The 25,000-nt window shown below is 44.7% G+C and overlaps 1 protein-coding gene across 1 annotated transcript in view; it reads left to right on the forward strand.

The window, feature by feature from the left end:
- LOC310779342 (pyruvate carboxylase, mitochondrial-like) overlaps positions 1–25,000 on the forward strand; it is a gene marked incomplete at its 3' end in the record, with an annotated part of 392,062 nt that overhangs the window by 324,548 nt on the left and 42,514 nt on the right. Inside the window, exons 15-19 of the mRNA XM_083639880.1 lie at positions 7,699–7,920; positions 15,392–15,548; positions 18,273–18,513; positions 21,171–21,338; positions 22,504–22,585. Of these exons, the coding sequence (XP_083496006.1) occupies positions 7,699–7,920; positions 15,392–15,548; positions 18,273–18,513; positions 21,171–21,338; positions 22,504–22,585 (870 nt within the window). The remainder of the gene's footprint in view (positions 1–7,698; positions 7,921–15,391; positions 15,549–18,272; positions 18,514–21,170; positions 21,339–22,503; positions 22,586–25,000) is intronic.

The raw sequence follows: 25,000 nt of genomic DNA on the forward strand, positions 1-25,000 counted from the left end.
GGGGAGGAAGAGGTCTCTGGCCCACAGTGCTCTGCTGAGCTGTGAGCACAGTGCTGAGTGTGTGTGTGTGTGTGTGTGTGTGCTGAGTGGGTGTATAGTTCAGTGTTTGTGAAGGCGAAGAGTTCTCCTCCTCATCCGCCGATGCACCGACGCCTCCGCCGTCTCCCAGGAACGCCGGCGGCCGGGCCGGCTTCTTTGATGAGCTCGTTCAGCTCGTTGAGCCTCTTAGAGTAGCATCCCCCCCCCCCCCCCCCTTACCAACTGCTGTGTCTTAGTGCGTTTTGAGAGGTTGTTAACCCAAGGTTGAATTGTTGATGAAACTCGCTCATTTTGAAACGTTGAAGAGACCTGCTTGCTTTTACTAATGCCGTCCATTAAAATAAGCATCAACTTAATCCAGTAGAAGTCTTTTTTTTATTTCACTCAAGGGGAAACCTCCGGACGTATAGAAGTCAAAGGGAAAATGACCCTATTTCTCACTTGATTTATGCCCTCAGTAAACAGTTTATTAATTAATTTATGGGTTCATTCACTAGTTTCAAGTCTTAATCAGTACAGCATGATGTTAATTTAGTAAATGATGGTCCCGTTTAGAGTAAAATAGATAATGAAGCCAACCATGTCTTGGGGCGTGATTGACAGGTCGCCTGTCCAATGATCTCGCAGCTTGACAATCGCGGACCAATAGCAGGCGGCTCTGTGGGAAGCCGCTGGTCTCGCGTTAGCGACTTCTGGCTCCAAATAACCCCGATGGCGATGTGTCAAAATGGCAAACTCGAGGGTGACGTCACAGTGGCTACGTGCATCATTTTACCGCTATACGGTCTTTGATGTCACTTGATGCCACAGCTTTTGTCTGTGGCCATTTTGCACGGACCACTTTGTGTCCCTCCCAGTGTGCATCCCGTTTCCTTTTTTTGGTCGGGGGCACAAACCAGCATGACTTTATGCAACCGCTCCTTTTGACAACAGAAAAGTCAGCTTTATCAATCCAACGTGTTTATCAGCATCTTAGTCTGCCTCAGCAAATACCCAGCATGCCCGGCAAAAAGATGAATTCATAACAAAATAATATGAATCCTAATCAGCCATAACTAATCGAATGTGACGTCTAAAACCCATGCACAATGGATCAGAATGGAGCGGAATAGGACAGATTAATCTGTGGGTTTTGTGTGGGTGTGTTTCTCTGTGCTTGCCCGCCACTTGTCTACGTATGTATGCAAACCTCATATTGAAAGCTGTCATTGCCCATCCCTCTCGTCGCAGGAAAACAAGCAAGGTCACACACACACACACACACACACACACACACACACACACACACACACACACACACACACACACACACACACACACACACACACTTCTTGGTTTTTCCTGGCTCAGAATGGGCCTTTGGGGGGTGCCTACGCACGACACAGAGCCGTGTATATAGAAGAGTCGCCACATCTCCGTTCACTCCAATGGACCAGTTTTCTACTCTCAAGAGTTCCCAGAAGTAAGGTTCTGGATTAAGCAGCACTGTCGAGTTGCAGCAAAATGGGCAGGTTGTGATGTACTTTGAAAGGGTCCGACGTTTAAAGAATCAAATTGTACACTATCAGCTTTATTTTAACATTCAAAAGTAGCGCAAGCCTCCTTCCTGGCTGTTCATTGGCTACTGAGTCACGCATTTTGGACCTCCGCTGACGCACTAGATTGCTCTGGCACGACAGTAAGCAGGATCGTGCGTACATTAGACTTTTTGGTTTGTGTATAGTCAGGGTTATACTGAACACAACATTTATACACTGATATTTGTGTTGTTAGAAATTATGGAGCAATGTGTTTTCACAGCACCCTAAGTTTCAGACATTCAAGTCATTTTTCAACGTACAAATGTGAGATTTTAACTTTGAAATTCTAAATCAATTGATACAGTAAAAATGCTTGATGTTGAGTGGGTGTGTAGTCAGAGATTTCATTGTCAGAACTTATGGAGTAATGTGTTTTACAGTGCCACAAGTTTTAGAAAGGAAGCCATTTGAAGGTACAAATGTGGTACATTCTCTAAAATTAAGTAAAAAAGCCAAGTTGGTTAGTATGCAGTCAGGGTTGTCCTGGGTTGGGCCTTTGGGGGGGGGGGGGGGGCACTGGCTGGCTGGCGCTGCACTTGCATGTTCAGAGTGACGCTCACTACTCTAAATGTAAACAGCACTGCATCACCTGCTGTCAGCAGTTTGATGAGGTTGTAGTATGCGACGCACGCAGGCACGCAGACACAGAGGCATACCTAAAGCCTAATAATGAGATTTGTAACGTGCTTCTATCCTTTCTTTCATTCGACAGAGGGATTGAGAGGCGAGCAGGATTAGGGACTGTATTATCACACTGTGGAGGAGGGGGGGGGGGGGACGGGCAGGGAAGGAGAACGGGGTTACAACAGGAAAGCGGGGAGAGGGTTTGGCAACTGTATAATCCCCTACGCAGAGAGGATGGACTGATGGGCAGGCAGGCAGGCAGGCAGGCAGGCAGGCAGGGAGAGATGGATGGATGGTAATATAGGCGGCTTCTATAAGTGGATCAAAGACGGGGAGAAAAGAATGCAAAGATTAGAGTGGGGTGTGGCTGTTAATACCACACCAGAGATGGAGGGATGGAGAGGGTGTTCTATGACTCTGTACTGCCTGCAGAAAATGGGGGAGGGGAAGTTGAGATGGTGCTACATTAGCACATCTCAGATAAAGATATGCAAAGAGTATTCCTGAAAGACGACGAGAGGTGTGCTGATAATACTGCATCTGTCTTGTACATTAAGTATTCAAAGGCCGTCATTTTCTAATGAGGGCTTTTATTTTGAAGCTTACCCGCCAAAGGCCAATTGCTGCTGACTCGTACGTCGATGATGTAGTAGACGAACAACTTGTTCCAAATTATTGTCTGGAAGTACTTATTGGAAGACGTAGAGTTCAATAGCCACGCGCCTCTAAGCCATTTTTTTCTTTTTCTTTTCTATTGCGAGAGATGGAGATGCCGGTGAGACGTAACTGTAAATGTAGGGCATTAAAAAGGTGGCGGTTAATTATGAGTTAGGTGAAGTACTGGAGATGTAAAGAGGTGAGAGGAGATGACTTTCACATAGAGAGAGGAGGAGGGAGAAGAGGAGTGTAGACTAACACGAAAACCTGACCTCAAATCCCCTTTTCCTGAAGAGGTGAAAGAGAGAGGGAGGGAGGGCATGAAACATACATGCTCACCAACTTTTTTTATTTGATTTTGTAACTCTGAATTAAACTTGTTTTTCATCGTATTCACTTTTATAAACACAGCTGGACTTCATTAATCTCCTGCTGTCTCCTGCCTTTTTTCCTACTTTGCTTATTTATAGTTTCAGAACTTCCATTAGCTACAGTATGTTCAAACAGAAATAGGCAGATTTTGCCAGCTTTATTCCTTTATTTTTTGTATTTTGGTCCTTAAGTATTTTCCAGATAGCGTTCAAAGTTTGTATAAGAGTCTTAAATGTGGCATTTTGAAACCTGCAGATAGCTTGGATAATGTTGTTTTTGTGGTGTGCTGCAAAATATATATATATATATTTATATATTATTTACTTTATCGTCTACCGCTGAGAAACTGAATATTTTGCAGTTGTTTATTCCACAACTCCCATTCAAATCTACAGCTGTGTGTGCATGAAGGATGAATTTTACTCTTGAACTATGTAGAACAGAAACTCCCGCACACCGTCTCGCCTTCTCTGCAGAATATATTTTATTGGATGAACAGACGTTTCGGTCAGCAGACCTTCATCAACATCACCATGAGCCATCAACATGAACTATGTCCATTTTTCCAATGTGCCATTTCCAAAATCACATCTTGCAGACTCAAATACCCCCCCCCCCCCCAAAAATAAAAAATAAAAAATAAATAAGATGCTCACAATTGAATAGAGCAGTATTCATTTCCCCCTGGTAAATGGCAAAGTTTGAATCGAGTAGTTTGGTGGAATAGGCGAGAAAGAAAGAGAAGATTCCTTTTGTACAGCAGCTTTTGGTGGGATTCTGTCAGCTTCACAGGCCATTGTTTATTTGCCGCAGTCCTGATACAAATACCCTCCTTTCCTTTTGATCGTGTGTGTGTGTGTGTGTGTGTGTGTGTGTGTGGAATAATAGTGGTAAAAGAAATCGACAAAACAAGTTTGTAAGACTGCATACAAGTGTGACAGATGAAAGAGAGCGAGACATTTTGTCAGCATACACTTGATTACATGCAGGCATGTGTGTGTGTGTGTGTGTGTGTGTGTGTGTGTGTGTGTGTGTGTGTGTGTGTACGTGTATGTGTACGTGTACGTGTGTGTGTTTTGGTGAGCTCATTTGCATCTGTGTGTGTGTGTGTGTGTGTGTGTGTGTGTGTGTGTGTGTGGGCGTAGAAATATACCCGTGGAGTGTGTGGGTTCATTTTGCCCGTCCTGGCCTTAAGAGACAATTATAGCAGAGATCATTTGTTATCAAGCACGAGGTACAACAATAAAAGGTCAAGTGTGTATATTCAACAGAGAGAGAGAGAGAGAGAGAGGGCAGAGTGTGTATATTCAACAGAGAAGAGAGAGAGAAAGAGAGAGAGAGAGAGAGAGAGAGAGAGAGGGCAGAGTGTGTATATTCAACAGAGAAGGGAGAGACAAAGAGAGAGAGAGAGAGAGAGGGCAGAGTGTGTATATTCAACAGAGAGGGAGAGAGAAAGAGAGAGAGAGAGAGAGGGCAGTGGAGGACAACTAAGCAGGCCAGATTGTGCCTCATTAACAAGAGTCCTATTGATGGATCATTGTACACACAGCGGCAAAAAATAGATCCCAAATCTGTTTCCAATATTTGAACGTCTCCGCTTGTGGTGTTTAATTGCCAGACCCAGAGAGATGAGGGGAGAGCAGAGTGTGTTACAGCAAGCCATCCACAATGCTTCCTTTTCTTGCTTTGAGTCCCACTCATCTATAGTGAATTGCAAAAGGTCATTATGAGATTCAACAGTTGTTACTATTCTACTTTGAGGTTTTCGGCGGTTATGTGACATTTCGCTGAATTCTCCGAAGTTTGCCAGGATTCCCCTCACAGATGTCGGTTCATAACCTGACACTGCCAGATGGGGGCGGTATCGTTTTCAGAAGACACGCACACGGGTCTTGTGAAAACAATGCCGCCCCCATCTGGCAGCGTCAGGTTAGTCGGTTCATGTGGATCCCTGTGATTCACCTGTTTGGAGTCCCACCTGTTACAGCTTTTACACGTCTCATTCTCCTTTCAAGCTCTGTCGTCAACAAGCTGTTTTCTCCCCAAAGACTATCGACTGAGTGGATGTCTTCTGTTTTTATAAAAAATATATATATATATATATTTTTTTTGCTTAACTCATTGAGTGCCAATGACGACTTTAGTCGTCAATTCGGATAGTAACGTTGAGTGCCAATGACGACTAAAGTCGTCAATTGCGTTTTTTGACGGTGGGACGTGGATCAAAGCCAGATCCATCTCCTGTAAAATTTTGGGGCATGTTGAATGTGTATAACCTATTTTACCGACCCATTAGGTGGCGACAGTGCTCTCCAGATTAGAGAAAGGCGAGGAAAAAAGAGAGAAGAAGTCATGAGGAAACGGAAATCGCATCGATATGCATGAAGCATAACGTTAGCTGTGCCTGTGAACAGCAGTCAATCTGCTGCCACAATTGAGCCCCTCCGTCTCCGCTGCGATAGCCCCTCCATATGATTTAGTTGCCGACACCAGCGTCTTTCTGAAAAGTTACATTATTCTCAGCTGGGAGCCGGCGACATGCTGTGAAAAAGCGGGGTGCAGCGCACTTTTCAGTGCAGACAGAGCAAACGCAGAGCAAACGCAGCAGAGCCCCAGAGACACTCCCATGGAGGAGGAGGAGGGGGGTGGGGCACGCAGGGCAGTATACAACCATTGACAGTAAACACAGACCCAGACAGCAGCAGGCTCGATAGACAGAGAGACAGGCAAACAAGCTAGAATATCTGATGCCCACCAGCAGTAAATCAAGACCAGCAAGAAGGTGTAGGGTCTGCGCACGCAGGGGCCAGCGCTGCTGGTTGCAGCTAAAAAATATTATTTGGCCAAACAAAATTCCTTTGTTTTCACTGTTTTATTGAAGGAAATTCTTTTTGAGGTGTCATTACATCAGAAAATATTAGCTTCAGAGTCAATGATGTGCTTGAAATGCTTAATTTCACAAAAGGCGGAATATCTCAGCTTCTAAATTGAAACGTGTGTTTTTGCTAAAATCAACCTATCTTCTCCGGCTGATAACTAAAGAACGGAAAATGATATCAATAAACTTTTTTTTGCAGATGATAGAAGAGAGTCTCATCGTTCTTTGTGCGTGTTCGGTGTTTACATAGTAATATCACACAATATTCTGTGGGCCTCGAGAAATCACTGAAAACGCTCTGAAACTCTGGCACTGGGAGCGTCCGTTCTCCAAAAGTGGCTGGCACTCAATGAGTTAATGCCTGGTATGCACTACACATCAAGAAGCGGCCATTTTTGCCATCCTGGAATGTGTTGGCCTTGCACTGCTGACCGCACCGCACTCTGAATCACTCGGGTCGCTTCCTTCTGCATACTTTCCTTCAACAGCAGCTAAATTCCTCTGCCTACTTTATATGGCAAACTGTGTCCGCGTGACTCACTATCAGCGGGCGCCATCCACTTTCATGAATGGAGGGGCGGTGTACCTAATGAGCCAGCCGCCATGCTTATATCCCTGTGTTCTGCTATACTGTACTGGATCAACTGGAGCCAAGGAAGAGGAGGAAGGGGGGCGGGGGGAGCAGGGACGAGACAAGATGGCGTCCGCCTCATTAGCAGAAGTTATGACCATAGGCGTGCTGCGTTACCGCCACGGTTTAGGGAAGAACTCTGGTCAATAACAGCAGTTTACCTTGGTGCTACTCATTCATCTTGCCAGTGTGCTTTTATCTTAGAAAAACACTTTAAAAAAAAAAATTTTTTTTGAAAACAGACAAATAGACACAGGGGGTCATTGAAAGTGCTTGGATTTAGATATTTAGTGCAAGAATAGACATTTAAGGTTCTTTGGATCTATATTTTTTACAGTACGTGGCGTGTAACACGGCACAGTTGAGAGGTGTTCACACATTCAAGCCTCTCTCTCTCTTTCTATCTCTTGTCTGTGGGCTTCTGTAAAGCCTGTTAGTTCTCATGCAACATGCTCAGTGTTGTAACAGTAATGAACCTTGATCCGTGTCTCAAGCTACAGTTTGCTGTGTCGGCTCCTGGAGCCGCAGAGTCCTTGAAGAGTCCTCGAGTTTGATCACATCAATAAAGTGAATACCCAGGTATTCAGATATAATGAACGGGCTGTAATTGCTTTTCCACTTAGCGGTCGTTTTGTAAAAGCTTCAAGTAGTCTGTTATTAATCTCGTTCCTGATCATTAATGAATGCTTCTTCAATTTATGTATTGACTGATCAACAAAAGTATCTGCACCATCCTTGACTTCCATGAACCATTTTATTTTTTATTTTTTTAATGAGATTTGTTACCAAATGAGATACATTAACATTACCTCTCTTCCTATGGCACTCTCTCTCTAGTCATCCATCTCCCTTCCTCTACATTAATTTTCCTCTACTCTCTCTCTCTCTCTCTCTCTCTGTCTCTCTCTCATTGTTAGGTGACCCACCGCTTGGTTTCCGTGATGTCTTGCTTCGTGATGGTCCTGAGGGCTTCGCCAAGGCCGTCCGCGCCCACAAAGGCCTGTTGCTAATGGATACCACCTTCAGGGACGCCCACCAGTCGCTGCTGGCAACCAGGGTCCGAACCCACGACCTGAAGAAGATCTCGCCGTTCGTCAGCCACAACTTCAACAACCTTTACAGCCTGGAGAACTGGGGAGGTGAGTTGCTGTGTGTTGGGGGGGAAAGAGAGAGAGAGAGAGAGAGAGAGAGAGAGAGAGATAAGAGTGAGAGAGTGTGTGTGTGTGTGTGTGTGTGTGTGTGTGTGTGTGTGTGTGTGTGTGTGTGTGTGAGGAAGGTTGTGGCAGAATGCCGGCTCATGGTCCCGCCTCTGCTTCACCCTCATTGGTCGGTAGCACTCTGAAGTGACATTGACGAGCGGCGCGCTTCAGAAAAGTAGAAATTGTTTCAACTCGAGAACAGAGGTTCAACGCTCACGGCTGAAAGAGTTACTTTTCCATTGGAATTCATGACAGAACAGCGCCAGCGCCTTTGTTACAGATCTTTGGTGGACACGAGGCCTTAGGGCTAATGTACACCGCCTCCGGAACAGATGCGGTACGGCTGCGAACAGACCCGCACTCATGTAATCGGTCAGACGTATGCGGGGATCCGACAAAAACAGAACAGCTGTGTAATTTTTCCGTACCGCATGTATCGCCCATCAATTAACACGGGCGAGAGTCGATCCGGCAGTTTTACCGGATCCGCAACGCAGCCGTAACGCATCCGGTGTACATTGCCTGTTAGTATTTGTAAATACATCACACACGGTCCAGCCATATACAGTACAGTACTAGGTCTTTTTCTCCAGAGCACTTGTACTTGCAGTCATGCTGTAAAAACAAGTTTTTCTCTCAGACAATATGTGTATGAACTCCTCCACCCACTCCCTGCCTCGAGTGTTTTGAACAGCATCGCCTCCACTTCTCATCTCCTCGCCCTTCTTGCCACGGATCATTTCCACGTCTCAGTGATGATGGTGATTGGACCTTTCCATCTTTCCCCTTTTGAACGGCGAAAATCATCTGGCCATTGAAAACTCATTCTTCCATCCGCTCTCCCAGAAGGAGATCTTTACCATGTTCAGGCAAGAGAGGGTGATTGCACCTTCTGCCGCCTCTTGTTTGACCAGAGGAAACATCTCGAGGCATGAATAGCCCTGTAAATGTCCCCATGCAGTATGATGTGCAATTACACTACTCTGACACTGGGGACAGAAAGGGAATACACGCGTCATGCTTGAACAGTTGCGGCGGGAACAATTAGCCACACTTCCTGATCATGTCCATTATGTGAAGTGTCATCATTATGAAACGGTTTCAGAGAGAAGACTAATTTTCCTCGCGTTTGAACACTGGAACACTCAGGACAAGCAAGCAGCACCATCAACGAGAGATGCCAAAGAACCTCTTGAGGTTGAACGATTTAATTTGATGCTCTGTTGTGGCAAGGCACTCGCAGGTGATTGTGCACCACTTGGAGACAATGGAGTGCTCTGCGTAGATCACACATGCGCGCAGCGAAAATAACAGACACCACAGAAGAAGAACAAATGGACAACAAAAGCAGAACGTAAAAAGGGCTGATTGAACATTTGGGAGTGAGAGAAAAATCGTTTTGGTAAGAGAATCTCCCGTGAAAGCTCTTTAAGTGCTGTAAACCCTTCCTGAGATCAAATCGCGCCTGATAGCCGATCTGACGAGCTGGTTAGGGCAAGGCAGTATATTTCATTACCGTGAAGAGAACAGAGCACTTCTCGCATTAAGCGACTGTTCGCTCATCTGCTGTTTGAACAGATCAAACGGTTATGGCAAAAGTAAATCGTTGCGATATCCCAGGAACAAAGGGCGTAAACATTTCCTTCCTGACTTATTGTTGCTGTATACAGCATTACTATGACACTGACCAGGGGGGGAATGATACAGATCCTGAACAGTTGCCATGAGAGTCAATCTTTGTTAGGAAGGAATATAAATGAGAACATACGCTAAGAAATATTAGATGGTGTGCCTCTCACCCCGATTTTAAGGCTAATCAGTTGGACCCTTGATTTAAATAGTGGATAGCCAAAGGAATAACAACATTTGACTCAATAACAGATACAGTAAAAAGGACGATTAAAATATGTCCAAACTTTGAAAGAAAAATATGCTCTGGAATTATAGGTATCTACAATTATGGGATTATTCTGACCAAACTGAAATGGATTACCGAGTGCTGAAAGAGGTTTTAGTAGCCTATTCATAAGTTAGTAGGTATTATATCCAGACTGTATAGATGGTTTAAATTGACAACAAAAACATTCTAAATTTAACCCCAGCTCACTTCCTGTTGCAGTGTTTGCTATGGACAGAAATGAAGAAAAAAAAAAACATTCAAGTGGAGGACTGACCATTCCGTGAAAACCGTCTATCAAAAACTCATTCCAAAGAGTATGTTAAAAATAAATGGGAAGAGAGGAATGGTACAGCTGTGACTTTCAATGGAAGTGCACCAACTCTCACACATGGAGAGAATTCAGATGGAAGTAAGATGTTTTATTACTCCAAAGCAGAAAGCACTCTTCACAGGAGAGCATTCCAAGTGCTGGAGACTGTATGGGAGCCAGGATGTCAATCACTGGCATATATTTTGGGAATGCCCAGAAACAGTGACACTTCTGAGATGCACAGGACATTGGAATGCATATTCAATACAAAAATACTTTTCACTTTACCTTTAAAATCACTTTAAAATTCCTCAACCCTTTTATTTTAGGAAAGGTTTACTTTATTGGAAATTGTGTGGGATACATACACATTGTTTAAAACCAGGTTAGGCAAGCCTAGTTAAGCCGGACCTGGACCCTTATTATCAAACTAATGTGCGACAGAAAACTGGGCGTACGGGGGCATCTGGGTAGAGCTAAAAGCACTCGCCTAGCGCAGTGGAGACCCGGGTTAAATTCCCGGCAGCGGTACTTCTGGCTTGGTCAGACATTCGAGCTTCGAGATCTGAGCCAGGCTCAAAGTTAACGATGGAGCAGATGAGTTCGCTGAACTCTCAAACCCCTGAGAGAGAAAGCCTGATCGCCACAGATGAAGAGGGACTCTCTACGCTGTGGGATCCGCTGATGGTGGCATCCAAGAATCCCTGGCTGCCTTTCAGCCAACCAGGTCCTGCCAAACCTCTCACCTCGAATGTGAACAAGAGTCTGGCTCTTTCAAACCCGTAATAAACTCTAAAACAATGCTGAAGGGGGATGTCTTCGGCTTCCCTTTGAGGCTTTGGGTCTCTGTTGCAGGCGAATGTTCCTTTTTGACGACGAGTAATTATCCTGAACCGGGTGGAGAGAATGTGTAAAAGTAAAGACGGTCTATTTGAGCACTTTCTGCCAGAGAAAATCACTTTAAGACACGTGCCGATGAAAGCTCTGGAGGCGTCAGCAGTTTGTATTATAATCTGCTCTGTGTGCTATACATACTGTAGCCCGGTATGATGAAACCGCAGCGGCAGAGTCACCTTCGCTCTTTCCACCCAACTCTCTTTCAACGTAGGAATGTTTGAACTGTCACAAGAGTCAAGTGTTGAAATCTGACGTGAACGAACGCTCTTGAATCTTCAATATCCCGTCTTTATAAAGCAGTCAGTACAGTATGATGTGACGAACGCTCTGGAATCTTAAATATCCTTGTCTTCATAAAGCAGTCAGTATATGCACTCATCTCCCTCCCGTCTGCACAGCCACAACAAGAGTAGCTCACGCAAATCAAATGTGAAACCAGACTTGGAGAAGTTGAAACAAGCGCTGACATAACGATGGTGTAATGCGCTGACATTGAGCTGAGAAGCAGAGTAGCTATTTGTCTTGTCTCGGTTTGGAAAAAGTCACTGAATCACTGAAGAGAAATGTAATATTCCGACGGAACCTCTTGAGGCATCGGCAGTCGCTGCATAATATGATTATGAGTCAGAAAAAATACAATTCCCATAATTATTTAAACACTTAAAGCCAGAATAAATCCTTGAAAGAATTATCCCCCCGAAACTTCCGGAGATTTAATAACCGGTTTGCTCGATAATCATATCTTGCATGAGAGTCTTTACATGCATATTGATTCTTTTATATTATTTTAGCTACTTAAGTATCCTTGTACAAACAGCAAAGCCCTCTGAAGAGTGAACACTGAGTGCCGAATAGGCCACCGAGCCTCTTGATGCACAGTGACAAGATCTTGGTCAAAACATAGTAATTATTCTTTAGTGGAATTGGTGATTTTACAGATGGGAGTCAAGTCAAAGTTGATTTAAAGTGCAACGTCACAGTGTATCAACACACTTTGCCACAATGAAACAATATTACGGTAAAAGAATCAAAGAGAGACGTAACAATGAACGATATAAAAGTTTAAAAACAGTTGAAAATCGTAGAAGAAAAAAACATGTATTCTGTTTTTTTAATTTTAATTTTTTTTTTTTTTTAATTTTTTAATTTTAGGTTCTTATTTTTGTAACTCTGAGGACAAATATAGTTTGTATATTTAATATATAGTAGGATGGAGATTCAATTACCTTTTTTATCAAGTTTGTTCAGATCCGTCTCCCCCCCTTCCGTTTTCTCCCCCCTCTGCCCATCTGGGAGAGTTAGCACATGCTTCCTCCGATGCATGTGCAGTCGCCAGCCGCTCCTTTTCAACTGACAGCGAGGTGCTTCAGCGGCAGGACGTACAGTAGCGCATGGGAGATGCCCCGCCCGAGCAGAGGAGGCACTAATGCAGCGACGGACTAGGACACGTACCCTTAATCCGGCTTCCCACCCGCAGACACGGTCAATAGTGCCTGTATGGACGCCCGACCAAAGCGGAGGCAACACGGGTGCTCGAACCTGCGACCCTCGTGTTGGTAGGCCGTGAATCTTAACGCTGCACTGCCCGGACGCCCTCAATTACTTTTTCAATGAATCCTTCACAGTACGTAGATTTCAGGACAGTGTATTAGATAGCAGTCGACCGGCTGTTAAAGGTGAATAAATCGCCACCGTGTCCAATCTGGTATTGAAGCGAAAGGTTCCCAGAATCACCAGTTGCCGGTCGCTCCCCTCGCCTCGTATTGATCCCGGCTGTGAAACACAAATGAGACTACAGCACCACACTGCAGCCAAAAGCCCAACTCGCAGCGCACCGTCCTGCTGCGAAAGCTCGTTTCTGTACCTTTTAAACCCAGCCCCGGAATAAATCACTGCATGAACCGTGCTGGATTAACTGCTGTACCTCATGTCCCCATACAATGCACTTTTATTACAAAAGTGCTTGGAGATAAGGAATATTACACTCAAAGTGCTTGTATCACTTACTAGGCATCTCGCGCGCTACGCTCGATGCTCGGCTGCTGCGTGGCCTCACCTGCCCTACCTATAGTGTGTTGCTCACTAAATGTTATTGCATCAATGATGTCACAATGCCTCCTTGTGTGTGTGTGTGCCCCATTATATCACTGATGACATCATCAGTGTGTGTGTGTGCCCCCCTATGACACCACTGATCAGTCTTGCCACAATGCCTCCTTGTGTGTGTGTGCACCCTTATGACATCACTTTTGACATCATCACTGATGACATCACATCATTAGCTAATTAGCCTTAATTAAAAAATCAGGCTCTGTCAGGTCACCCACACTGGTGCCCTTTACACACCCTGAAGGTTTCAGCCCGATCGTACGTAAAACGGCATAGCTGTGGCCGAACACAGAACAAACGGACAAACAAACAAACAAAGTCCACATACGCAATTGTATATATATATATATAGATAACCAAAATAAATCCGCGAGCGGAGATGACCTTGTGTCTCAAACTGTTTCCCTGATCCACCATCCCTATACAACGAAGCTTACTTATCGTGGTCCGAGATACAGAGAATATAACTTTGACATGTTTCCACCGCGTAGAAGAAGAGTCGTCATTGAAGAGATTATGCCAGTGAAAGCCCTTTGAGGATTAAGCAGTCCCTTCCTGATATATAGTGTTCCTGCCCACGCCGCCAAAGATAAAGTCATACGAATTAGGTCAAATAAAAGTATACGGTTCTGTTCTGCGTATCTGTTTCACAGATGGCAAATTTATCAGATGGAAAACTGATCTTTAATTACGTGGGCACATTGGCGTCCTCATCTTGTCCAGCTCAGCAGTCGCACAGTCCAGATCGCATCGGTTTGATTCACAGAGTAGTTTTACGTGTTGTAAGATTGCGAGTCGGGCACGCACACACACACACACACACACACACACACACACACACACACACACACACGCACACACACACACACGCACACACACACGCGCACACGCACGCACAAGCATGAACGTATGGACAAATCAAGTAATCTGGTGCAATAAAATGAGGCTAACATCGTTCCAGTAGGATCAACCGTCATGGCCCATAGCTCTACATCAGGTTCACAAATGCACACTTGGTGCAAAAAATGCTGATAACTGTTAAAGATGTGTGTGTTTACTTACCTCTACAATTCAAATTACTGCACTGATATTAGTCATTTCTATTCCCCATTAGCTTTCCTTTACTGGCTCAAGAGCATAGAGCATACAGTATAAATATATGGACGTAGCTATACCGTGACGTGTTTTGAAGCCTCGAGGTTGTCATTTTCACCGTCGCCATCTTGGTTATTTGGAGACAGAAGTGATGTGCGTTGGACGAGAAGAGCAGCACCAGTAGAAGTACTATACACCATGCTTTTTTTTATTACCGTTAAAGACCCAACAAACTATGGTGAAACCATAGTCACACACAATACAGTATAGTCACATGAGGCGATACAGGGTAAAAAACAAGAAATGTAAACATTAAATGGAGTGTTGATGACTTTGCTGGCAGACTTTGTACTTGTGTTGGACTTGTTTCCATCTCTCCATTTGATTTATTTGAGTTTGTCTGCATAACAGATTGGAAGCCGGCAGCCTCTGATGTCTGGCTATGTGGGACCAACTGTCTTCTTCAACGTTATCAGTGAATTCAGCAGCATGTTAGATCCCACATGCAATCAAACATAATTAACCATCATCTTGCATGTTAAAGCGCTGCCATAAGCCATTTCTGCTGCCAACTAGTAGTTTAGGAGACATGCTGACATGCTAAAACCCAAAATAGAATAGGAATATATAAAAGTTGATAACTAGAAGTTTTTTCCCAGGCCGTTCCTGCCCCTCCCACACTAGAGAATATTGTACTTGGTATTCTCTCTCTGTCCAAATGTATGAGTGCTCAGAAAATGAAATTTAATGATGACAGCATTGGATCAGCAGAAAACCACTGGAGGCTTCAATATTTCTGGCTGATATGATAAACGGGTGTGAGATTCGCTAATCTACTCCCCCAGAAGGGAAAATGAATGATCGTTATCTTTTTTTCTCCTCTTCCTACGAAACATTTCTGAGGTTTTGAAGTGATTTTAAAATGATTAAATCATTAAAGTGTTAGAATGAATATTATATACAGTACGCATGTGTGAGTATATGCATCTGAAATTGAGATGAAAGTGGAAGAGAAAAATGTCAGCATTTGTGTGTGTGTGCGACGTGCATGCGTTTGTGTCTGTGTGTGTGTCTGTGTGTGTGTGTGTGTGTGTGTGTAGGTGCTACCTTTGACGTGGCCATGCGCTTCCTATCTGAATGTCCCTGGAAGAGACTCCAGGAGCTCAGAGCTTTGATCCCCAACGTCCCCTTCCAGATGCTGCTGAGAGGGGCCAACGCCGTGGGCTACACCAACTACCCCGACAACGCTGTGTTCAAGTGAGTCATACAGCACGCACGCACGCACACACACACACACACACACACACACACACACACACACACACACACGCATACACCTACACATTACTAGAGCCTACCCACAAGTATACACATACAACATGAGTGTTTTAGGACAACACACACACACACACACACACACACACGCATACACCTACACGCTAGAATCTACCCACAAGCATACACATACAACATAAGTGTTTTCAAGTACACACACACTCACACACACACAAACGCGTGCGTGGAAGCATGCCGACACACTAGAACCCACCCACAAGTATACATACACATACAACATACAGTGTAAGTGCTTTCAAGCGCACGCAAGCGCACACACACACACACACACACACACACACACACACACACACACACACGCACACACACATTCTCACATACACTCTCACACTCACTCACAAACAGACAAGGACACACAAACACCCACACATTGTGTAATCCCCTCACCTGAAATAAATGAGCTGTGGTTTTATGACTAATGCAGCTGTCCCCTCCCCTTTCCTTCCCATTGGATCACACAGTGACCTCCCTCCCCCCTCTCTCCTTCCCATTGGATCACACAGTGACCTCCCTCCCCCCTCTCTCCTTCCCATTGGATCACACAGTGACCTCCCTCCCCCCTCTCTCCTCTCCTCCTTTCTATACTCATTATTTACCGCTCCCTCCGAAAGCTCCCCTTTTATACCTCCATCCATCGCTCTGAATTATAAACTTCTGCCCCTCTCTTCTCAACTCTCTGCTCTCCATCTATCTCCTCCCTCCTCTCTGCTCCTCTCCTCTCTGCCCTCCCCTCACTGTCCCATAGGGGGAGTGCTATCAGAAATTTGCAGATGATTGTGATTAATGGCTTTGATCTATTTGCCCTGCGCTCTGCCCATTTCTCTCAGTGTCTCGCTCCTTCAATCCTTCCATCTGTCTCTCCCACTCTCTCCCTCCCTCAACGTTCTCGGCGAGGTAGCCGAGAGGCAAGCGGCCCGAGCGTCTTCATTAACGATACCACAGTGTAATTTTCGTTGAATCTAATTGATTTGGAGTGCATTTCACGGGGTCACGGTGCACTTTGCAGCGAAGGGGACGTGAAATGCTGAAATGTATAAAAAAAAGGCCTGGGGGATTTGAAGGGTCGTAGGATTGCTAACTGGATCTTCTTGTCACTTTAAGCAGAAAAATTAACTGTTTAAGTTAATTTAATTTTTAAGAAGCAAGCTGGGGGTCCTGTTGTGCGACAACAGAATGGGTGGTTTGTGCTGTGTGTGTCGGGCGTGTAGCGCTGCACCACGCTTCTGAAACGACGCCAAGCTCGATCACCCCGTCCACTAGAGTCCAGTGGTTCTCAACCTTTTTGAGCCACGACCCCCAAAAAACTTTAGGCTGGGGTTTCGCGACCCCACAACCCCAACCCAAGGACAGTGCGCACGCATTCACACACTGATTTCACTCACTGACTGAAATCGTTTTTATACTTTATATAGCTTTATAATACATTAAACCATTGGTATGGGAGATTTAATCATCATGGGAGAATTTCTTTTTTCTCTTTTGACAACCCCCCCCCCCCTCTTGCGGCCCCCTTTGGGGGTCCCGACCCCCAGGTTGAGAACCACTGTGCTAGACAGACACAGCGTGCTTTAAAGTGTTTGCACGCACTGCAGTGAGCTAAATATGTATTGCTGCTAATCTTCTCATGGCACAATGCTAAATTGAGTTTTGCGTGTGTGTGTGTGTGTGTGTGTGTGTGTGTGTGTGCCAAAACCAAGACAAAAACTCTTTTGTAAACATTCCATTTGCAGCGCGGCAGCTAACCTCTCACCCCGGCGCTCGCCATGAATATGATGCCTACAGTAGGATAAAGCAATGATAGCAGGGATTTACCACTAGCTGCTTGGATAATGAGGCGGGGATACATTTCTTCCCATTTCCTGTCGCCTCCCACAGTCTGTGTAAGCTCTGCAGAGAAAAGAGTGGGAATATAATATTGTGTTTGCTCAGGTAGAGATATTTATGAGCGGTGATATGGAGAACGATATAAACGGCTTATCCCAGCCCGGATGTGCGCTGTTATCTGCAATACAGTGTGTATGAAGATAAACTCATCGTATGTGTGTGGGTGGGGGTGGGGGGGGGGGGGGTTATGTGTGATAATACTGTAGTCTTGCCCGCCTCCTTAACATCTCTCTCTCTCTCTCTCTCTCTCTCTGACTCAGAAAGTGATAAAACAGGCGTCTTGGTAGTGTAGAGGTAAAAGCACTCTCCTAGCACCGTGGAGACCCGGGTTCAATCCCCGGCAGTGCCGCAGCGGTACCTCCGGCTTGGTCAGACACAATTGGGCGTGTCTGCGGGTGGGAAGCCAGTGGGCGTATGAGTCCTGGTCGCTGCACTAGCGCCTCCTCTGGTCGGTCGGGCGGGAACAACGTGTTCCTCCGCACGCGCGATGTCCTCCCAGTGCAACTCCTCACTGTCAGGTTAGAGGAAGCATGTGAGACTCTAGTCTACACCTTCCCCAGTTTGGCAGAGGGGGGAGCACCGACTGGGGTCGCTTAGACGGGGAGATCGGACATGTAAAATTGGGGGAAAAGGGGGAGAAAAAAAAGGGGGGGAGGCGATAAAACACTGCATGTATGTATGTATGTATTGACTGCATGTACCACTGACTAACATCTCTTGCCTTTGCGTCTCGCCGCCCAGGTTCTGCGAGGTGGCCAAGGAGAACGGCATGGACATCTTCCGCGTGTTCGACTCCCTGAACTACCTGCCCAACATGGTGATGGGCATGGAGGCGGCCGGCGCGGCGGGGGGCGTGGTGGAGGCCGCCATCTCCTACACCGGCGACGTCGCCGACCCCATGAGGCAGAAGTACTCGCTGGAGTACTATCTGAAACTGGCCGACGAGCTGGTCAAAGCTGGAACGCACATACTCTGCATCAAGGTGAGGAGATAGATACAACATACTGTGCATCAAGGTGAGGAGATAGATACAACTTGGTGCTTATTTTAAGAAGTAGACCATGCCAACTTTTAAATACTTGCTTGTGATCGTCTAAAAATGTAACAAAACTAGAGACAATCTTACGATGGGATCACAGCAGCCCTGACGCCCGCGACATAAACAGAATGTGGGCCAGGGGCATGATGACACACACACACACACACACACACACACACACACACACACAAGGTGAAAACAATGCCAGCCATCGCTGTCACGGCTGGTAATGAATGAAGCGCTGTAAAGAATATTTTCAGATACTTTCTCACTCAGGTCTGCAGGGGGCACTCCGTCATGCATGCATGCATGCATGCACATGAAATGAAGTAATAAGCCCCAAGAGGGCGTGGTCTACAGTGATCTTACAACAGCTAAGGAGCGTTCGCTTCGGGGCTAACAACGCCCCCTAGCTGTTGTAAATTCACTGTAAATCACAGCCTCACGGCGCTTATTGCTTTTATAAAACGGTTACTACATACAGTCCAGTGGCAGCAGTCTTCAGTTGGTGCTCCCGGCAGCCGGCTGCCATACCAAAGAATGCCGTCAACTTTATTATATAGATTGATTGATGATTTGATTTGATTGATTTATTACAACGGATTTGAATGCGGCTCAGCCAATCATAATCAAGGATCGGAACTATCCATTGTATAATTGGAACTAACCACCGGCCAAACTTTCTGGCTGTCTGGCTTGGCTGGTGTCTGTCTATCAGTTATACTTGGCATTTTGACAGCGAGCTATTACAGTATGTGTTCAGTTAGTTTAAGTACAACTACTACTTTCTCCACCATCACTGCTACTGCTAATACTCCTGATTTAATTGTACTACTGTTTTACATGATATCTAGCACTTAAAACCTACCAAAACACGTGTGAATTTGCAATAGCTGCGACCACATATGCAAATTTCAGAAACTAGAAATCTCATGCGCTCGATTCCGAGGCTCGCCCGCTGCTCGGCTGCTGTGTGGCCTCGCCTGCTCTATTGGCATGCGCAGCGCACAATTGGGCAACTTTGTCATCACTGATGACATCACAATGGCTCGAGGGACCATCACTGGAGTGAGTGCTCAAGTGACGTCACTCGGCGCATCAGTGATGACAAAAATTGAAACAAACAAATAGAGCCCACTTACTCCCTTTTATCAGACACATCAGTGACATCATCACAATTACAGTGAGATCACTGATGATGTCATAGATATTGTGACATCATCAGTGGGACAAAAATGTAAACAAAGAAAGAAAGAAACAGAGCCCACTTCGTTCTATATCAGAAAAAAATGCAGAATGGCAGGGGCAGCCAGCCCTATGGCTCTGCCACTGTGTATTTCAAAACTGTCCCACTTTTACACTCACCTTCACACACACACACACACACACACACACACACACCTCCATGCCAAATTTCAGCTTCCTAGCATGAAAACTGTGAACCAACCAACCGACAGAGTGACTTATAGAGCTGCAAAAAAAAAAAAAATCATGTTTCAAATTGTTGAATGTTGTTGAAGAGGTTTTTTCCCCTTCCAATTAGCAGGTCTATCATTTAGAGTAAAACCTTTTACATATAATGACACAGACGCACAAAACGCATTTTAATTTTTCCACATTTTATCACACATGTCACAGTATGTTTTTGATTACTAATTTAGAAACCACTCACATGTTAACCGCTGAAAACACTGCCAAGTTTTTAGACTCGCTCCCACACAAATAAATTGTATACTCGCGGCCCTTATCTAAATGAACAGCCTGATAATGCTCACATTGAATTAATTCCTTTATTCGAGCATGACGGCATATTTTCAAACGTGAAATGATCAACTCCCTCGCCGCCACAGTTGCGGCAATCTCAGCATAGGCTGGCAGAGCTAATGAGGTGAACTTTTAATGGACGGAATGAGCACGCATCAGAGGTTTGTTCACGCAGTGCACTGAGCACCAAAGGCACTGCAACGGAACATCCCAGCTCCAAGTCTGGCAATTATGGCTGAATATCAATTAAGAATTATATACCGATGCCGCATCTTCAACTGGCCCTGCCTGGCCCACTCGGCTGCCAGCCAAGATCCTTAGCAGAATAAACAAAGATCAAACAGAAACTTAACTTAATATACTTACATAAGATAACTTCAACCAATTCAACCTCTTAATACACAGTGGAGATATCATGAGTTTCTCTAAAGCAATGTCCCTTATGGTGTAACAAAGTTCAGTTGTCCCTGCAGGGACCTGTCATGGCCCAAACCCCTATTGAAGATTGCTGCATCTGTATTCATCCTCAGAAGTGTGTGAAGCCCTTGATTTGTATCATGATTTTGTTGCGCTAATGAATAACTTTAAAATGCATTTGTAGCAGTTTTCTTGTCTGAGATCTACTAAAGTGTAGGGGAAATATATCTGTTGTATATGATACTGTATATATGATGTGATATGATGGTATGATTTAAGTACAGTATAATATACATATCACTTATTTTTAACAGCATCACTGGCGCATGTTTGTACATCACACTTTATGGTATAAAATGTTGCTCAGACTTCTCTCTCTCTCTCCCTCCTTCTCTCCCTCCCTCTCTCTCCCTCTCCAGGATATGGCCGGCCTGCTGAAGCCAGAGGGCAGCAAGCTCCTGATTGGCTCTCTGCGGGACCGTTTCCCGGACATGCCCATCCACGTTCACACACACGACACGGCGGGCGCCGGGGTGGCCGCCATGCTGGCCTGCGCCGAGGCCGGGGCCGACGTGGTGGATGTGGCGGTGCGTATACAGCGGTGTCTCTTTGACCTAACAGACCCAACCATGATGCTTTGGGAAATGTCTTGACGTTTTCTAATCAGCGTGTAAAGTACAACACAAACTAGTCGGCATTCAGTCGGCATTCATTTTATTTTGGATGAAAACCATAATTGGGAGAGAGAGAAAAACATTTGATAGTTTGCAATTTTGACACACATCAGTGAATGATTGTTAAATTGGGGGGGAAAGTCTTTGCTTACACAGGCAGGCATTTTTTTTTTTAACTTTAACGCCTTCAGTAGGTGTTTGAATCACTGCCCAGCAATGACACTGCATCCTGCAAACTTCTTCTTTTTTTACTTCCCACAAAGTAATTAAAACTAATGACAAACGATTATTCAGTACATTTGACAGCACCGTTGTCTGCCATGTTTGATAACAAGCAGTTGTGTAAGTTAGTTGTCATGGTTTTTCTGTGGAAATACTTTTAACACGTTTAGCTCACTGCTTAACTTCCAGGCTAGAATTCCTGGACCAAAGTTCTACAGGGCTAATTTTGTGGACAGCTTCATTAAAACTACACGCTGCTTTTTCTGTTGGGCACCAGTGACTGTCTGTCCTGGAAGACTTTGCTTGTATTGGTTCCAACACTTTAGTTATAATTTAAAATTGTAATAATTGAAATACAGAGCAGCACAGGGGTAAATTGGGGTGGGGGACGTCCAGGAACAGGCTTTTGGACATAAAATAAATCCTATTCCTTTCTAAAAGGAAATTGCTGTTTTACTGTTTTTTCTCAGTAATGCACATACAGTACATGCATACAAACACAGAACACATACAGTACATACATACATACATACATACATACATACATACATACATACATACATACATACTGTACACACGAGTGCCCATTTCAAGATTTCCTTTTATTGTCATTGTACAAGTTAAATGAAATTGCATTTGCAGCTCCCTGAGTTTGATGCATACACAACAAACAATAAACAAGCACACCCATACTGTACATGCACATAGAATATGCATATCTCTACCCCCTTTCTTTTTTCTTTTTACATTCTCCACAAAACACACTAATCTGCGGACACACAAAACACACATTTCCACCGATTGAGGCGTTTCATCATAATATACTGTAGTATCCATATTGACTTTGTGTCTGCAGGTGGACTCGATGGCCGGGATGACCTCTCAACCCAGCATGGGAGCCATTGTGGCCTGCGCCAAGGGAACCAAGCTTGACACTGGTAAGTGGCTCGCCTGTCAGTCAAAGAGGTGTTTCCCAAGACGAGGCTCTGCACGCCATGGATCACAAAACGACGTAATAGTTTGAGAGGGGAGGATCTGTATCTGTATTGGAGGGAGGATCTGTATTAGAGAGAGCATCATTGGATGTGATCTGCTGTTGACTAGTGCAGCAACTGAAGCAAATCAAGAATTTGCTACTAAACGCTATCAATTTCCGGGGGGCGCGCGCGGGGGGGGCGGGGGGGCTTTCATGTTTCCTCTCATTTGTTTTAATTTAGTGCAATCAGTCATGTTGTTAGAGTAGGGGCCATCTTTTGTCAAGATGAGTGGATATCTTATGTTGGAGCAAACCTCTTCATTAAGTGCAGCTCTCGGTATCTGTTGCTGTTGTGAACGATGAGGCAGAACAGACCTTAGATTAGCACTCCTGCTCTGGTGTTATGTCTGAGTGTGTCTCTGAGAGGCTCTTGGTTTACATGAGGGGGGGGGAAACAATCAATCAACCAATCAATACGTGACAGAGCACATCACTGATTACGCTCCTACGGCAGGCAGACTTAACGCGTTCCGCCCGTTGAGTGATTAAAATGCCCGGCGCCAATCCTGAGAGGGAGACCGACACAGAGAACGCCAGAAGTTGTGTTCAGTATAATCCGATGGTCTGTTGGAAAAATAAAGGAGTCTTGCGCCACAAAATAAGAGATTGAAGAACACGTCAGATGATGGTACGAGTGGAAGCGGAGAAGGGACAGTACTTTATTTAGGCGACTCATTCGCTTTCCCAATCCTCACCCACATTTTCCCAGTCTATCTGGGGATGGGGATTCAAACCAACGACCTTAAAGTCACAAGCTGCTTCTCTAGCCTCTAGAGTCTAGACCACTGCCACCCTGTAAAGCATTGTGACAGGCAGTTTATGTACAATTGTCACTATATACAATCTTCCCAGTATCTTATCTTATCTTATGACAAGAGTTGGGTGGGCTTCTTAAATTGTCTTCGGATAGAGCAAAGAAAAAAGATCAAGAATAAACACTGATGTTGCTGCTATTGAAAGGAGAATTTTGCGACAGACCAAATGAATTGAAATTGATGGCGAGTTGGCTGCAATTTACGTTATCTATCATTTGTTATCTGGACTGTTGCCATCAGGGAAACTAACACGATCTAATAACTCATTTCCATGAGCCAGCTAGATCCTAATGTGTTTATATACAGAGCTGACCAGGCTAATGTTGTGTTTGTTGCTACAGCATGCTGCAGTAGTGTCAAGATGTTACTAACGTTATAAGCTTTCCCCACACACACACACACACACACACACACACACACACACACACACACACACACACACACACACACCAACCCTCGGCATAGCGCCACCTACTGTCAAACACAAAAACGGGTTTATCTCGAGAACCATTCTTATGACATCATCAGTCTTATGACATCACCGATGACATAATCAGTGATGTCACAATGCCTCCGATGACATCATCCGTGGGACAAAAATGTAAACAAACACAGAACATTGCCCACTTGCTCCCTTTTATAATAATATAAGAAGATAGATGGATAAATAAAGGTCAAATTGCACAATTGAACTGATTCAAAAGCAAAACCACTGCCGCTCCAAATATGGCAATGTGCTTTTTGTCTTTTTTGGACATCACGCAGTTGTTTCAGGACTTATTCCAAGTGCATCTGCTCACCCGACACAGCGTTTCCTTCACAGGAGAGATGGATCTGTGCTCCTCCCCCTCCTGTGCGCCATAGATCTCTGTGCACCTCCCCCTCCTGTGCGCCATAGATCTCTGTGCACCTCCCCCTCCTGTGCGCCATAGATCTCTGTGCGCCTCGGAAACTCGGCAGTCCCCGACGTGCATGTCGCATAAACAAAGAAAAGTGTCCAGGTTACTGCTCATCTTGGTTTTGGCACAGGGAGTAAGGCCTGATGACAAATAACATTTTCCTCCGTTGTTGAAAGAACTAAAAATTGAAAATAACAATGCCAGATGGGTTTTGCCTTTGTACATTGTCCACATAAATAACCAAACTATTATAGTGTGTCAGTGGAAATAATGATTGTTTTTCATAGACCTCTTCATACAGTAGATATAACAGGGGATTGAGTGAAAACGTTATTTTTGAAACATTTGGAGACTTTCACTACTTTGTAGTTTGGCACCGCCAACTGACAAAGCCAAACAATGCAGGTCTAAGGTTTGCGGGACGGTCCGCACATTCTCACGTCAAGTTCATTGTTATATTTACTTCTTCCTACTCCTTTTCGGGCATGATATACAAATGTCAATTGATTGAGAATTTGCTGTATGCTGTGAATTCTAATTGACTATTTTTTATTTTATTTTTTATTTAACCTTTATTTAACCAGGCAAGTCATTAAGAACAAA

The sequence above is a fragment of the Poromitra crassiceps genome (assembly GCF_964638095.1).
Source record: "Poromitra crassiceps genome assembly, chromosome: 7".
Taxonomy (NCBI): domain Eukaryota; kingdom Metazoa; phylum Chordata; class Actinopteri; order Beryciformes; family Melamphaidae; genus Poromitra; species Poromitra crassiceps.